The sequence below is a fragment of the Montipora capricornis genome, chromosome 12 (genome assembly GCF_036669925.1).
Source record: "Montipora capricornis isolate CH-2021 chromosome 12, ASM3666992v2, whole genome shotgun sequence".
NCBI classification, from domain to species: domain Eukaryota; kingdom Metazoa; phylum Cnidaria; class Anthozoa; order Scleractinia; family Acroporidae; genus Montipora; species Montipora capricornis.
Genome location: NC_090894.1, coordinates 12,700,628 through 12,718,256, shown reverse-complemented (window position 1 = coordinate 12,718,256; position 17,629 = coordinate 12,700,628). Strand labels below are relative to the sequence as shown.

Below are 17,629 nucleotides of genomic sequence, written 5' to 3'. Positions count from 1 at the left end.
ACAGGAAATTTAATCATTTAGGAGAAAGAGGCGTTTACATCGAAATTTGAGGCCGTTTGTGAGACACAAAAGTTAGCCCCATTAATGTCTGTTCAAATCGACTTTAAACCTTTTCGTTATTACTGAAAAGAGAAAATTAGTCTCATTGGACCAACAGAGTCTGCAGTGAAGAAAGGAAATATTATCCATTTTGGTCTCCACCACAGTTTAGGGCTTTTGAAATTGTATAGCATGGGAGAGCCTTATAGAGATCAAAAAGAACTTGTCCAAACAGAGGATTATTAAATTAAACCAGACGCTAGACGCTATGAGAAGTGTTTTAAAAACCTTTGCCATCGCACCATTTTCAAAAATACATTATAAATACGTGACTTCCCATGCGAAAACTTCATCATCCGCTAAGAGTCTAATATTTAGATTAAAGGGATGCAAAACATGAACATGCGGGATTTCTTTGATCATTGCAGCAACATAATAATGCGTGTGCTGGAAATTAATGTATTTTTCTGAAACTTGTTTGAAACGCCTAGTGACGTTGCTCCTCAAAATAAGAAAAAAAATATCGTGTTTCAATTTCCCATCCTTTATTCTTAACATTAGACCCTGCCAGATGACGTTTTGCCGCATCGCATTTATCCTGGTTTTTTTTCTAAGAGAGGAGTTCTAGGTAACTTGTTAAACAATAAATGAATGACAGTAAATTGTTAAAGGTTTTTCAGATGAGCTAACCCACTCAAAAAAAGAAAAAAAAACAAATACAATCTTTTTTTAAAAGGGAAAATTAAATATAGCTTCGTGAATCACACAGAGTAAGGCATCTTTCCCTGTCTTTCTTTTCAAGTTCTTTGAATAATGTGACAATGGAAAACACACCTCTCTGAACTGCTTCCCTCCAACTTTTCCCATCAGTACACAGCAAATAATAGTGCTCCCGCTCTGTCCTCTTTCCTCACAGGGGAACCAGGAAAGCCTGGCACAAACACGTCCTTACCAGGCCCTCCTGGTCCTAAAGGACAACAAGGAGCTGTAGGTAAGACTGGAACCCAGGGACCTCAAGGCGCCAAAGGAGAAAAAGGACAAAAGGGGACTGCAGAGTCGGGTGTGAAGTATGTTCGATGGGGAAGGACCACATGTCCCAGTGGTGCTCAGATTGTCTATAAAGGTATAAAGTCCCTAAAACAATTTAATTCAACGCTTCCTAACATTTCGTAATACCTCTCAACTAACATTCACATTTCGTTTTCTTCAGGTTTGGGTGGTTGAGATAGAATTCTGATTTTTTTTCCTTTCTTGGTGGTCACAGGAGTTGTCATGAGAGCAGAAAACGTTATAAAGGAATAGTAAAATATTACTCAAACGGAAATACTGATCTCTCTATAAATAAAGACTGAGGGAAAACATAGAATGGCAAATAAGGCTAAAAATCCCTGATGAATTCTTTTCGAGATGTAATTTACTAGGGAATGAGAGCTGTTTTTTGATCTCCAAGCAAGCTGAATGCGTTTTACATATCCCTTTCACGTTTCAGGGATAATTGGGGGTGAAGAACACCGACATCATGGTGGTGGAGCCAACTACCTTTGTCTTCCTCACAATCCAAAGTACGACAAGTACAAAGATGGTCACCAGACTGCAGGATACATGTACGGCACTGAGTACGAAGTCAGTGAATACAACGGAGACCCTTTTAAGAGAAATATCCATGATCATGAAGCCCCCTGTGTTGTCTGCTTTGTGAAGTCACGTGGTTCAATGCTGATGATGCCCGCAAGGAATGACTGTCCATCTGGATGGACCGAAGAGTATCATGGGTATCTGATGACTGAAAATCATGGTCACAGACATTCAAGTGATTTCATCTGTGTCGATGGTGATCCAGAATATGTTCCTGGTAGCCATGCTGACAAAAATGGTGCCTTGCTGTATCCCGTGGAAGGCGTTTGTGGTTCACTTCCCTGTCTTCCATATGTCAACCATCGAGAGTTGACATGCGCCGTCTGCACCAAGTAATGAAAGAAAAAAGAAATCTTGAACAGTAGTTGATTTGCATTAGAACTAAACAGAAACTAAATGAAATATCAATCGCTAGCAAGCCAGAGAGCAAATGTAGAGTAAGGGTGCAAAACAATAAACTTGTTGATCTTAATGAGTCTTGTGTTACACGATCCACTAATCAGCATCCTACAGCTGAGATGTCTTGGAACAAGTGCCCTCTTCGATTGGTACCGAATATACTAAACATTTTAGATGTACTCAAGTCTTCTTACAAAACTCAGTAGAAATTGATCCTCCACAGCAAGTCCATTTTCATTAATTAATTGAAATTTCTCCGACAAATCAAATAAGACCCCATTGGCATGAAACCCAAAGTTGACCCCAATGGAACGAAAATACGCAGGCATTTGAGCTTACCTAACCTAGATAACGGACAATCTTTCCTCCCTTGTACCCATTCTTTTTCTAAGTGACACCGTCCTGGGCATGTATTTTCATGTGCCTCTTCCAACAAGAATGGGTACAAGAGAGGAAGGATTGTCCATCTGTCTGGTTTAGGTACGAGTATAGACCTCTTTCATAATGGCGGCCCAAGAAAATATCCTTTTGTTTTAATGCTAATAAGCCTTTGTAGCCTCGCAACGACGAGCAAATTTCAAAAGAATATTTGTTTCAAAATGAGGGCAAGAGGTCTAATTAACGTAAACACAAAAGAATGAAAAAGTGGTCGCCATTTATGACAGTGACACTTCCACCCTGTTTGACAACAAAGATTTCTCAAATACCTCAACCTGAGACATCCTAGCATAAAATTTACCATGAATTCGAAGAAAAGCATAAAATTCCGTTTTTAGACGGCCCTGTGAAACGCGAGCAAAATGGCACATATGTTTCAACGATGACCTAGTACAGGAAGAAACTTTTCACCGGCCTTTACATGAAATGGGACTCGACTCGACTCTTTCACACCACGAAAGCACGAGGTTAATTTAGTTCGCACCTTGACCTCTCGTTGTTTTCGTATTTGTTCTGATTCCTCTTTAAGCGTTCTTGCCTTTAGTTAATGAAATTGAAAACCTATTATTACAAAATGGGTATCCTGTAGGCAAGTGAAGCGTTCAAATCCTGTCACAACCTCCCTAAGGAAAAATTCATTCTGGTTTTACCCTAGCTATTTAGGTTTAAAGAATAAAAATGTGTAAATTCTTGTATTGATAGTTTTTATGGTTTCGTTAATTAGGGTTGTTTTTCAAAGTAATAGACGAGTCACGCTCTTGATTGCATCATGGGTAATCAGGACAACATGGCGGGAAATTCAAAGGTTTGTATGGAAATTCGAAGCAAAATATACTGTTCATGACTCAACTTTATAGACTTTCTCCTTCATAAACCAAACAAATAAGTTCATGTTTACAACTGAGATGAATTAGACTTGGTATGTCTGCATTCATTCTCTGTAATTTTGTGCCTTTGGAATTAAATAAACCGTATGGCAGAAACTCTTTTTAATAAAATAATGTCTACAACATCAATTCTCTCCAAATTTATTCTGCCGCATCATATTTTCTCTTTTGGAAAACAAAAAACCCAAAATTGCATATTATGAACACTTTTCATCGTTTTGAACTTCCTTACAAACCTTTGAATTTCTGGCAATCTTGCCCTGATTACCCATGATTCCTTTAAAAATACTTAGATTTTCCACTAATTTGAATGTCAAGTTGTTATCGTTTAGTTCAATAAGCCAATCACATTCAAAGTTGCAGTTTAAATCCACCAATCACAACTTCGGTTTCAATCACCATAGAAACAGTGTACAGGCTCATGGCGCAGAATGGCCGGACATCATTGATATGCAGTGGTTAAAATCTTATTAGCATAATAGCACCGCGTGAGATTTAATGACTGATGGTTGAAACTTATAGGCCACTTTGGAGAATACCATAATACTCTTTGTTTGTCCCACCAAATTTTGCATAAGCATTGTTTCCAGTTTCTCTTGGGACTTACAATGGTCCCAAGAGAAAACAAAAACAATGCTTATGCAAAATTTGGGGGGACAAACAAAGAGTATTATGGTATTTTCCAAAGTGGCTGGCCGAACTCCTCTCCTCAAGCTCAATTTTATGCAGCGTATCTGATCACAAATTTCAACTTGTAAGCTGAGACGTTCATAAAGCAAAAGAAACCTTGAGAAACTATTGGAAATTTGATTTAGTATTCGAAGGATTTTTGAGAAAGTTTATATGGGAATTTAAAAATGTCGTATGCGCATAGATAAATTTTCGTTTCTTGTTCATGTTATTGTCAACTTGTAAGCTACAAAGTTTGGTAATTTAGTAAGTTCAAATATTGAGTTAGAATGGTTTGGAATAGCGAAAGCGATTTGCTTGGAAATTTTGATTTACTGTGATTACCCCGAGCTAATGAGCCATTTTTCTCATAAATATGCATTTTTTTCTATATCCGCGTCATTGAAGCTTGCCTTAGCACCGCCCCCTGAGTTTTCTTGAGAGTAAGGGTGTACTTTCCAGTTTACTCGTTTTTAACACGATCTCTCACGAACAATCACGATCGCCGCCGATGGTAGAGGGGGCATGGAATTAAACGACATCAACTTTTTACAAGGTTTCCTAAGAAGGAATGCTCTCGGAATTTGAAGTTGTAACCGATTTCTCCCTATTTACAGCGACTTAACTTAGAACGACTGCTTTAGAGTTATTTGTTGCGTGATCTTAAAGTGATGCACTTATCGTTTCGCAGCGTACCACTCTTGAAAAAAGGGAAATTTTTAGGTAACGGTTACTGTAATACGTTAAATTGATTCAGATCGGTCGGCGATCAAGACAGCGAAGACAGAGTTGCGCGTCACTCAGTTCAAGTTACGCGCCATTCTCAGCGCCGGTTAATTCTCGCAAGCTAATTGAAGGTCGCTTTTGGCTGTCTATCGCCATAGTTCTTGTACTCAGTGTGGCTGCATGCAGTCCGAATTACTGCTGCTGTAGGGCTGTCTAGGCAGCCCCAGAATAAATACTCTTGGATGTGCCGTTAAAGCAATGCGGCACACCTAAAGGCTATGTGATGTATTTGCATTTCATGGAGTATCGTCAGGTGAAAACGGTTTTCGGTCAGCTAAATCAATGCAAAATGCACAACCTCAGGCATGTGATCTTTGATGTTTGTTTAAGATCCATACTATCTTTTAGAGCATCTTTTCTTCATCAAAACCTTTCCGTCTTCAAGGATATAAACGTAAGGGTCATATAAGCCGCCGGGAGGGAGGTAACATGACATTGCTGTTATGTGATACAGTGTTGTGGCGGCAATCCTTCTAATAGCACAATCTCTTAAAAGTGTTTAAACTGCTTTGAGCAGCTTCATTCACTTTACCGGGATTAAAAATGGGGTGAGAGATACAAGCAACTAAAAACGAAATATAGGGTGTTTTTGGATGACTGTCGTGTTGCTATGGTGACGTATTGCGTCATGATAATGAACGCAACTAGTTACTGAAGCAACAAGGGCGTTTTATATGGTATCATGACATTCCTGTTATATGATACAGTGCTGTGGATGCAATTCTTCTAATAGTACATTCTCTTGAAATTGCTGAATCTGTTTTGAGCCATCTTAAGCTCCGTCGCTAGTGTGTTTTGGGGAAATGTCGTCGCGAACCAGGAGCTCATGATGAGCTCCTGCGCGAACTTGTTAAAGAATACTCCATGTTAATTGCAGATAGCATGGAGCTAAAATAGATCTTTTAAGCAAGAGCCGATACAACGTAGATTTGATTTTAGTGATGTACTATATTTCGGCTGGCCAAACCAGCCTTCTTCAGGTACAATGAGAGTTTACATTGAATTGCTTCTATGTACATATATATATATAGTAAATGGATGTTGACGTAATACTGGAAAAAATGTGATAAAACATGGCAGTTACAAAGATTTTGAATTCAAATACTAAGAGTCACGGAAAAATAACGGAAATCACTAAAATAATAAACTGAAATCTAATACGTTTCTTCGCGGATATTAAGACCGTTGGGATCAATTGTCCTGCCTTTTAAAATTAAAAAAGCTTCCCTGGCCTTACGGATCGAGTCTCTGTTAGAAAACATTTTTTCGATAGGGATTAATTGCATGTCCTTGGAGATGTTGTGGGGAGAGGAGAGGAAATGTTCTGCGACTGTAGTAGGTTTGGATTTGGTGTTAGCGTTATCTAAAGTGCGGCGGTGTTCATTAAAACGGTCTTTTAAACGTCGTTTAGTTTCTCCTATGTACTGTAGATGGCATCTGTTGCATTGAATCATGTAGATAAGGTTTTTAGTTTCGCGAGTTATGGGGAAATTAATGGAGCGCGTTTCGCCAGTAGAGCAGGATTGGTAGTTGGTTAGTCCATGGGAAATGTAAGGACAGGTAGCGCAGTTTGGACTAACCATGGACTAACCATGGACTAACCATGGACTAACCATGGACTAACCAACTACAAATTCTGCTCTACTGGCGAAACGCGCTCCATTAATTTCCACATAACTTGCGAAACTAAAAACCTTATCTACATGATTCAATGCAACAGATGCCATCTACAGTACATAGGAGAAACTAAACGACGTTTAAAAGACCGTTTTAATGAACACCGCCGCACTTTAGATAACGCTAACACCAAATCCAAACCTACTACAGTCGCAGAACATTTCCTCTCCTCTCCCCACAACATCTCCAAGGACATGCAATTAATCCCTATCGAAAAAATGTTTTCTAACAGAGACTCGATCCGTAAGGCCAGGGAAGCTTTTTTAATTTTAAAAGGCAGGACAATTGATCCCAACGGTCTTAATATCCGCGAAGAAACGTATTAGATTTCAGTTTATTATTTTAGTGATTTCCGTTATTTTTCCGTGACTCTTAGTATTTGAATTCAAAATCTTTGTAACTGCCATGTTTTATCACATTTTTTCCAGTATTACGTCAACATCCATTTACTATATATATATATGTACATAGAAGCAATTCAATGTAAAACTCTCATTGTACCTGAAGAAGGCTGGTTTGGCCAGCCGAAATATAGTACATCACTAAAATCAAATCTACGTTGTATCGGCTCTTGCTTAAAATATTTAGTTTCTCAACTTGAAATAACGCCGATCAGATCAAGCCACTGATCCAACGTACACCGACAGGAAAATTGTCCACGGTTGCTTGCTTCGAAACTCTGGAACTTAAAATAGATCCTACTCACTTCTTTATTTCGTTTATTCTTTGTAGATCATGTGACAATACTTAAGAGAGAATTTTCTGCCGTAACAAATCTATATATTTAAAGTGCGGGTTTATTCTAAAATTGAGAGAAGTGATCCTCGCACTTTAAGTCCACCTAAACCAAAAAATATATATTTCTCTTAAAAAATTAAGCGTAGTTTTGGGAGCATTCTGGCGCCAATTTTTTTTTCGACTGGCTAAATACTAGATTTTCTGTGCCCCTTTAAAACTTCCGTTTCAGGAAATCACGACCGCGCAAAAGAGGTCTGGGAAGAGCGATGGTAGTGACGTCAGATTGAGAGCCCACAGGATACAAGCTTCACCAAACTCGTTCCCAGGGGACCCTGGGAACGAGGTGGAAGCTTTATTTGCTTTCTCCTTGATAGAGAAGTTCTTTTAACGTAACGTTAAAAATGTCTTGCCCCTCGTCAGATTCTGACGTCGCTGGTAATTTTTTCGAAGACTCGAAAATGGAAGACGATGGTCATGATTTATCTCCATCGAGATCATATATCCTCGAGCGATGAAGATATCATCACCTTTGCTGACGACCCAAAGGCTGACAAGGAATGGACTGCCAATTACGAAAAGGGAAAAACAAGCTGACAAAGCACTAGAACGACAACTGAAGGCCGGTAAAATTGAGGGAAACGTTGAAGTGGCTTATATAGTAGGAATACTTCCGCATTCTGCATGGTGATCTCTGTGCGCACCTACCGAGACTGCGTTCGTTGATTGTATGTTTCTTGTTTGGCTGTTACTTCTTGCATCGACAATTCATCATGATTTGTTCCTTTTATTCATTCGTTGACTTCTGTATTGTGTAGGTGCAAGTGTGGAAATTGTCACAGTGTCGATTTTCTTCAAAACATTAGCGAGTACTATTGCTGTAGGGAGTTGGAAGGCTGTTTAGAGTCTTGTGAATTCAAAGTGACCTTGTCCTTCAAAATGTTGGCCCCGGCGTTAAATTGTCCTGTGTGATTCAACATCCCAGGATTTGAACCCGTTTGCCTTCAGAAAAGAAAAAAAAAGAAAAGAGGCAAGCAAATCATATCAACAAACAGGAGACGAAGCAAGGTGAGCGGTGAGTTTTTTTTTTTTTTTTTTTTGGCTAAGATATGGTTTACAAATAGAGTACATGTTCTGTACTGCTGGTGTATTTGATTAAATATCTGATTTTATCTTTGCTTCGTTTCTTTTTATTGCTTCCACTTCCATTTGTCTTATAACCGTAGAACCGTATTAGAAATAGGCGTTTAATGATACGTCTTCCATATTTGTGTTGTCACGTTTGATCAAAAGCGGTCTAAACGTCGAGTGAAGCCGGTCCTCTGTTTTGAAATGCTTCGAGCACTGTGACAAACTGAACCAATCTTCTTTGACCTTCATGGCTTCATGGCGATTGTCGTCAAAATACGGTATCATGAAATGAAGCCCTATGCCGTCTTTTAAATTTCTGGTATTGTTGCATTCTGCTGCTACGCATGTAAACTGCAGTCAAAAAATCCACATTGAACAAGTTAAATGTTTAGAAAACTCCGGCTTTTACGTCACAATAGCAGCTAGACCCATATCTCTTTTGTTTCGGTAGCTAGTGCGGCCAACAGAGCAGTATATGGGCCAACATGTCGGAATTTTACCGCAAATTTTACATATTGAACAGACCATCAAATATCGAGATTTAAACCAAATCAAAAAATTGTTTGCGCCAAAATGCCCCTAAAGTCACGCTAATATATATATATATATTTGTTTTTTTTTTTTTTTTTGGAGAATCTTCAAAGTGAAGCGGAAAGAAGCGGTTCCGATAAAATAGAAGCTCCGGGTTCGAATCTAATGCACGGATATGATTTTTTAATTTCCTTATTTTCTGTGCTACCACAAGTCCTGGGACACAGTGTCCTAAATTGACGTTAACAGTAAATTTTATTCAAAGCTAATTACGAATTAACGATTATCGTTAATTTAGAGAAGAGATCATGTTGGAAGTAGTTAATAGGCCTTTTTCGATATATTAAAAGAAAGGAGAGGTTTATAAATAGAGGACAAATATGTTAAGCGAGACAATCGGCTGGCGTGAAAACACGCCCAAAGACAAAGGAAAATGGATGGTAAGCAAATATTTTTCACATTTATTCCAACGTGCTTCTTTTGTTTTTGTCCTCATTGACTCACTATCAACCCGAATTTTTGATATTTGGAAAATGGCCTATTTTGTTGGGCTCCCGTGCCGGCAGCGGGTTATCATGAGACGAAATTGCGAGAACTTATCCTCGCACACTTAACTTAGCAATTGTCTTATCATGACACCTGAAAAATTCAGGGGGCTTTAACGGCAATTTTCGCACCCGAGACACATTCATGCTTGATCGCCAAAAACAAAATTAAGTTTTAAAATCTCCTTTGTATCGTGATATGATCTCTGTGTTCGGAATCAAATGTGTAATGGAATAAGACCAGTCTGAGCGTCGTGTTACGGGAGGCAGATGGGTCATAACATTATTGTGGTGTTCACTTGTGAAATGAAAGTTCACACAAGTAGAATTTTTATTCCAATACGAACTAGTGAACTTCCTATGGCGTTTGTATGTAAACACTCTCTTTCCTGCCCCTATATATTCCTTCAACACTTTCGTAATTTTTTACAGTGAGAACCGAGCATCATGCATACTCGAGACTGAAGCCCCGCGCAAATGAAAGGCTTCAAGGTCCTTCAACATTTGCTTCAACATCCGTTCGATTTTGTTGAAGAGCGATGTTGAAACCTTTCGCCTAAAGACAACTGTTGACGCTGTTGTGCCGCATTACAATCAAAGAAATTATTTTAATCCCCTGAATTGCTGTTAAAGGCGATAGCTCGTTTTGACTCAAAAAAAATGTGGACTCGTGAAGATCGTCCGGTATCACGACATTTGAGGCGCGTTTACACGACAGAGGAAAAATGGCACGGGTCCGATAAATAGTGGAACGGTTCCAATTATGTTTGTAAAGAAACAGTGAACTTTTATCCGTTCCGCTACGGAACCATAGGCGCCTATGGTCCTGTAGCGGAACGGATAAAAGTTCACTGTTTCTTTACAAAACTGAATGGAACCGTTCCACTTTTTATCGGACCCGTGCCATTTTTCCTCTGTCGTGTAAACGAACGTTTGTGATGATCTGCCTACTGTTGACCTTTGTTGTGTACTTTGTCAACGGCGAAGAAAGTTATATTACTCGAAATCACCCGCTTCAAGTTCTCTTTTCGCTTTAGTTCACTCAGTCAAACTTTTCTAGTCAGTTGATCCATCACTTGTTAATTTGGTAGCTGTATTTAACTTGGTAATATTGTGTTGACTTGAATTTATCACGGTCAATTTTCATTGTAAATACAACTCTTACCACTCAGCCTATCTTTATTCGTCGTGATTCTATTCATCCATTCCCATTATGTCATCAACTCCCGGCATATTTTGCTGTTTTTTTGGTGTTGTTACAATCATGCCAATTAATAAAGCCCTTTAATTCATGTTACAAAATTTACCTCTGCTGTTCCTGTTTCAGTACTGCGTTTGGAATCCCCAAACCTCAAATCACACACCATAACACGAGAGGAACCACTAACTCAGTGAGTACAATCAAACGCCACATTTCCCATGCAAAACTGCTACAAAGCGAAGAGGAATAAAAAGAGCCCCACAAAATCTGTTTGATGTTTATAACCGTTATTGCTTTCATATTGCATACTGTAAATGAATGTAAATAAAACGTACTAAGGTTTTGTATTGATCGACTCCTTTCCTTTCCGTGTAGCTAGTAGCTTTAAATACCCGTAAAACGGAGCACTGATGGAGAGGGGGGACTGAAATGAGCGCACCGTCGACCTCAGGTTTGTCAGTTTAATTACTGTTATCAGTTATCGACGTTAAATATAAAGGTCTACTTTACTTTACTTTACTTTACTTTGAGAGCAAGACAGCGACGCTAACGCAAGCGAACGAAAATGAATGAATCAACATTTTCTGACGCTATCGTAAACCTGTTTGCCGTCTATATCCCGTACTGTTCGAGTATCACAATATCGGCGAAAATGCTCCAAGTGTATTGTATTGGAAGAATTCGTTATTGAAGTAAATATGGAGAATGAAGGATTGCTTGGAAGTATGTTCACGTTGTCGTCAAAACTTCATCGATTGAATGTGGTTACATTTATTCCTATTTTACTTTATTAGGGACTTCAACATCTACGACGGCGACGAACTGAAAACGTCACCTCAAAATATAAACTTTGCGCTTTCGTAAGTGTTCCGCGATTATTCTGTCTTGTTCATGTCATGAGGCGAAGTATCCTAAAACTCAATTGAAAACGAACGTTTCCTCACGTTATTGTCAAAACCTCAATTTTGGTGATTTTATGTCGCAAAGTACTGGCAGAAATACGTGATAATAAAACAAGTGCCCACTACGTTTATTTTTTCTCTTTAAACCAAATGATATACGTTGCGTTCTCTTTACCCTGGCCTTCGTCATTTCTTAAACACTGCTTTATTTTCTTGTTTTCCAGAGGACGGAAAAGAAATCTATTGAGAAATATATGCTTCAACTGCAGCACGCCTTTTTGCGGCATTAAAACCTAGTTTAGGACGAGTCGCTGTTTCCGTTGCATCCTCGTCCTTGAAGCTCTTTGTTATGGACAAATGAGACATAAGTACATCATTTACGACATGTTTGCGTACGTTTCATCTTATTCAAACTGACAACCCTTCATGCTAAAGGTTAAGGACGGATTTTCATCGCAATGTACGGACCAAACTTCATTCAATTCGGCATGTCAACTTTTCCAGTTCTTCAACAAATGACCCAATTGTTTCCATTTCAACAACCAGAGCATTTTAATTCACTTGGCTTACAGAAAGATCCCTGGGCAACGAAGAAATTAAATCGCCGAAAGCTTATTAAATGTGTCACTCTAGCTTTTCTGTATTCTTTGGTTCAAGAGAAAGGTACAGACAGTTCTAAATCCGTCGTCTTATAGGTAAGAACGCCGCTCTAAGAACTATAATATGTCAACAATGTTTGCGCAAGACCGGCGCTCTCTGTTGCACAGACCGTCGTCAGTTAAGTCAGATGTAGAATGTTATTTTTACAGTACCCTACACGGACAATTGAAAAGTTATTGTCAGATGCTCGCGACCTCCACATAACCTAAAATTTGCTCAGTTCACGTCATCGTCAGGCCGAGAACGGCAATTGTTATGGGAACGCGCTTCCAAAACTACGGTTTGAAAACAGTTAATGATGAATCACTGTCATTTCCTCTTGTTAGATTTCATAACCTTTTGCTAGTCTTTCAGAAAAGCCAACAGAGTGCACTTATCATCATCCTAGAAATATCTATATGCAAATTTGTCTGAGCAGTCCATCTGTTTGTGGGGAATATTTCAGGGTTGCGGTCTTATTAAAGGCAAAGCTTCTTTTCGTTGGCTATCACAAAAATATTGTTATTCCACTTGGATGTAGATTGATTGTGTACACCAGGTGAAAATAATTTTCCATCCGTTGACTGACATATTGACATTTACGCGCGTGACTCTTTGTTCAGTCAAAAGCATCTCAGTTGTAAACGCGAAAAAGTTCAAGCTTGTATCTTTGTGAAGCTCTCTGCAGAATCAATAAAACTTCTTTCTTGTGATTCACCTAAGGTATATTTATTTCGTTTCTCCAACTTGATACTCCACTTGTACCGAAGGCAGTGATCAAAGAAGACCATTTCGTCAGCTATGAAGTACCCGCGAGTGAAAACCCCTTGTGGTGGCTTGCGTTTCCTTGTTGTGTTAATGATTTGCTTTACCATTTTGGTCCACATCTCAGCCATGGATGATCAGCGTCCAAATAATCACGATGTCCATGCAACTGGACAAAAGACTGAGTCGATGCTGTTTCGCGAACGCAGAAGAATTAAGAAAAACACCACTCAAAACCCGCAAGACTTTGAAAAACGACTGAAAACCGTTGAAGAGAGGTTTGTCCTCGATAAGTTATAGCTGCTTATCCTCCCAATCTCACTAACGTATTGTCGTCTCTCCGGTCGAGACTGAGTAATCTTTTCAATTTTTTTCTTGATTTCAGTGAGTGTTCATTGTTTCTAATGGTCGTTTATTTTGCTTTGTCGACTCTCTTGGCCACCAAAGTTATTTGATAACATTTCTATACAATTCTGCTTCATGCGTTAGGAGTTTACACTTTTATAGTTTTCAGAAATAAAATTTCGATTCGAAATTGATTTAGCGAAGACTAAAACTTCCTTCAGAAACTTGGTACCTCTTACTATATTTAAGTAATTATTCTTGTTTCTAGCAGTATTAAAATGTTGCCAGTTAATTTAACTCCAAAGGAAATATTATCGCTACAGTTTCAATTTTGTGCGTGTGAGTGAAATGTTTAGTATAGAAGTGATTTTTGTGCAGAAAGAGAAAATTTATTTCGCTAAAATTAAAGTTATTATACCAATTAAGTGCTTTTCCTCGCAAAAATACGGTTTTTAGAAAATACGCCGCTTGGAGGTATTTATCAAAACGATGGGGCAATGTAAGCGCGTTGGAAAAAAATCATCAAAGACCCGAAGGAAAGAGCCATATTAATTACGGCACTCAGTAAACGATATCATGTAAAATGTCAGCTCCAACGAAAAAAATAAATAAATAAATAAAATCATTCGACCAAAACGACCAATCAGATCTAGTACGCAATCAAACGTTTACTATCACTGTAAAACTCTTTAACATTTAATTCAACACGGACAGTTCTTCAGTTACATGTTCTTTCCCTAAAATATTATTATGCCTTAACCTGCTTGAGCTTGAATACCTTTCTTTTACCTCAGACATGACCATCTGATAACAATCGACAATTCAGATGAATATCAACACTTCAATTTTATTTTGTTATAGACTTGATGCACTGATGCGGTTCCCTCGTCTGGGATCAAGTGGGAATTCTTGCAATTCACTTATAGCCTACCTTTTGGGTTGGTATAGAGCCCACCCATGATTATAAGATAATGGCATTTAAAAGAAGAGTTATTCAGTGTTAAAAGTTATTTCTTTTCATTTGTTTGAGGCACAACAGAAAATAAACTCTTCCATTACTTGGGAAGTTCTCAACAGTACATGAACGCAAAAAAATTCTAGTATAAAAGCACTATTTTGTTCAGGTTATTTTTTAAGGAAAAAAATTGAAGGTTATAATTAATATGACTACCAACTACTAATTTTAAGGAATCATCTGATTATTGAACTCTAAGGCATTGAATTGTTTTGAGCGCAACAAAATTCTGGCATAAAGATATTATTTTCGTTAGGTTATTTTTGTAAGGAAAGTAGTTCAAGGTTAAGATAACTGCCAACAACCATTTTTAAGGAATTATCGATTGGTGAACTCTAAGGCATTGAATTGTTTTGTACCATTTTCAATCTCAAAGGAAAGAATCTCCAAAACAGTGGAAAGGAAAAGATGGGACCCCCTGGTCCACCAGGGACACCAGGATTGGCTGGTAACCCTGGTTCGGATGGAAAAACAGGCCCCAAAGGTAAACGAAACTCCCCACTGCTTATAGACTTCACTTCAAGGAGCAAGGGTTGCACAGTCGGTTAGTGCGCGGCCTTGGTGCATAAGGTCCTGAGTTCGATCCCCGGATCTCAAATCCTTGTTTCGACTTCTTCCTTTCAGTGTAGCTTTAAATACCCTTACAACGGAGCACTGATGGAAAGAGGGGGGTAAAATGAGCGCACCGTCGGCTTCGTGGGAGAATACTCTCTAGAGAGTAAAGGAACTTCCGACGTTAAATAACGTGTACCTTTACCTTTACCTTCATAGAGCTGTCATAGATTTCGCTGTCTTCCAGTTAATTCTGCCGGCCCAAAACCTCTGAAACTGTGAAGAAAGCAACCCTTTTGTGATGAATAAAACCATGCTGGCAATGGTATATCAAATTTAATGTACAGGAGAAGGAGGTGTTTACAACGAAATTTTTAGCCGTTTCTGAGAGAAGGAGCCAAAACTAGGCAAAACGTTAATCTATAGGTTAAAATCAACTTCAATTCTTTCCATCAGTGCTCAAAAAAAAGAACAAAAAAAATTAGTCTCATCTGACCAATGGAGTCTGCAGTGAACAGAGGAAAAATTTTATCTTTTGGACTAAAACTGGTCCAAGCTGAGGATTATTTGATTCAACCAATCGCCAAATAGAAGTGTTTAAACGTCTTTCATGGGACCATTTCCAAACTGAATACAGGATAACTACCTAACAGAAAATTATAAAACCAAAACCAATGAAAGTAATTAGGAGGGAAACATGCCTCAGGTGTGTGTAAAAATTATATAACTGTCTGACATAGTGAATACCTTGTAAATGTTGCTCCAATAAGCAACGAAATGTTGTTTCTACCTTTTGCCCATCCTTTATGCTAAAAATTAGTTTCACACCGAGTTAACATCTTCCCCGTCTTCCCTTTTGTTTGTGACCATGGAAAACTGCTCCATTGCAACTACCTTTTTCCATCAGCACACAACAAATGACGATGACACATGCGAGTGTACCTCTTTTCCCCACAGGGGAACCAGGAAAGCCTAGCACAAACACACCGTTACCAGGCCCTCCTGGTCCTAAAGGACAACAAGGAGCCCAGGGACCTCAAGGAGCCAAAGGAGAAAAAGGACAAAACGGAACTGGACAGTCTGGGGTGAAGTATGTTCGGTGGGGAAGGACCACATGTCCCAGCGGTGCTCAGATTGTTTATAAAGGTATAAAACTCACTGAACAAGGCAATTGAACGCTTCTTATCACCAGGCATTCCGTGAAAAAGGCTTATTGCATCAGTTGAAAATAGCAGCTGGCCCAAGCAATTACACTTAGTTTGTTTCATGTTTTGGTGCTTGTGATAAAATTTTTCAAGTCTCAAATGTTCCTTTCTTTACAGGTATAATAATAAGTCACAGGGGTCGCGGGGAGTAGAGAACGAATTACGCAAAAGGAACACGAATCAAAAGGAAATACTGATCTCGCTAAAAATAGACTGAATGAAAACATAGCATGGCAAAAACGGCCAAAAGCCACAACATTGAGAATTCTTTTAGAGGTGTAATTTAGTTAGGAATTAGTACTTGTTTTTTCCTCTCTGAGCAAGCTAAACGCGTTTTACATACCATTTCCACGTTTTAGGGATAATTGGGGGTGAATGGTACCACCACTACGGTGGTGGAGCCAACTACCTTTGTCTTCCTCAAAATCCAAAGTACGACAAGTACAAAGATGGTCACCAGTCTGCAGGATACATTTACGGCACTGAGTATGAAGTCAGTCAATACAACGGAGACCCTTTTAAGAGAAATCTCCATGATCATGACGCACCCTGTGTTGTCTGCTTCGTGGCGTCACGTGGTTCAATGCTGATGATGCCCGCAAGGAATGACTGTCCATCTGGATGGACTGAAGAGTATCATGGGTATCTGATGACTGCATATCATGGTCACAGACATTCAAGTGATTTCATCTGTGTCGATGGTGATCCAGAATATGTTCCTGGTAGCCATGCTGACAAAGATGGTGCCTTGCTGTATGCTGTGGAAGGCGTTTGTGGTTCACTTCCCTGTCTTCCATACGTCAGCGGTCGAGAGTTGACATGCGCCGTCTGCACCAAGTAATGAAAGAAAAAAGAAAGCTTGAACAGTAGTTGATTTGCATTAGAACTAAACAGAAACTAAATAAAATATCAATCGCTAGCAAGCCAGAGAGCAAATGGAGAGTAAGGGTGCAAAACAATAAACTTGTTGATCTTAATGAGTCTTGTGTTACACGATTATGTTCAATTCGATCCACTAATCAGTATCCTACAGCTGAGATGTCTTGGAACAAGTGCCCTCTTCGATTGGTACCGAATATACTAAACATTTTAGATGTACTGAAGTCTTCTTACAAAAATCAGTAGAAATTGATCTTCCACAGCAAGTCCATTTTCATTAATTAATTGAAATTTCTCCGAAAAATCAAATAAGACCACATTGGTATGAAACCCAAGGTTGACCCCAATGGAACGAAAATACGCAGGCATTTTAACTTACCTAACCTAGATAACGGACAATCTTTCCTCCCTTGTACCCATTCTTTTTCTAAGTGACACCGTCCTGGGCATGTATTTTCATGTGCCTCTTCCAACAAGAATGGGTACAAGAGAGGAAAGATTGTCCATTTGTCTGGTTTAGGTACCTCTTTCATAATGGCGGTCCAAGAAAATATCCTTTTTTTTAAATACTAATAAGCCTTTGTAGCCTCGCAACGACGAGCAAATTTCAAAAGAATATTTGTTTCAAAATGAGGGCAGTAGGTCTAATTAACA

General features: G+C 38.8%; 1 protein-coding gene across 4 annotated transcripts in view; it reads left to right on the top strand.

The window, feature by feature from the left end:
* The window catches only part of LOC138027705 (short-chain collagen C4-like), a 20,642-nt gene extending 3,569 nt beyond the window's left edge, over positions 1-17,073 (top strand). For 2 of the 4 annotated variants that reach the window (XM_068875290.1, XM_068875292.1), the window contains 2 exons: positions 956-1,162; positions 1,529-2,146. In XM_068875290.1, coding sequence (XP_068731391.1) covers positions 956-1,162; positions 1,529-2,010 — 689 coding nt within the window. In that variant the 3' untranslated portion in view covers positions 2,011-2,146. Of the gene's footprint in view, positions 1-955; positions 1,163-1,528; positions 2,147-12,900; positions 13,258-14,185; positions 14,263-14,715; positions 14,824-15,848; positions 16,038-16,455 lie in introns of those variants that run through there. The other 2 variants (XM_068875291.1, XM_068875289.1) reach the window with 2 other exon arrangements.
* Positions 17,074-17,629: the final 556 nt, after the last annotated feature.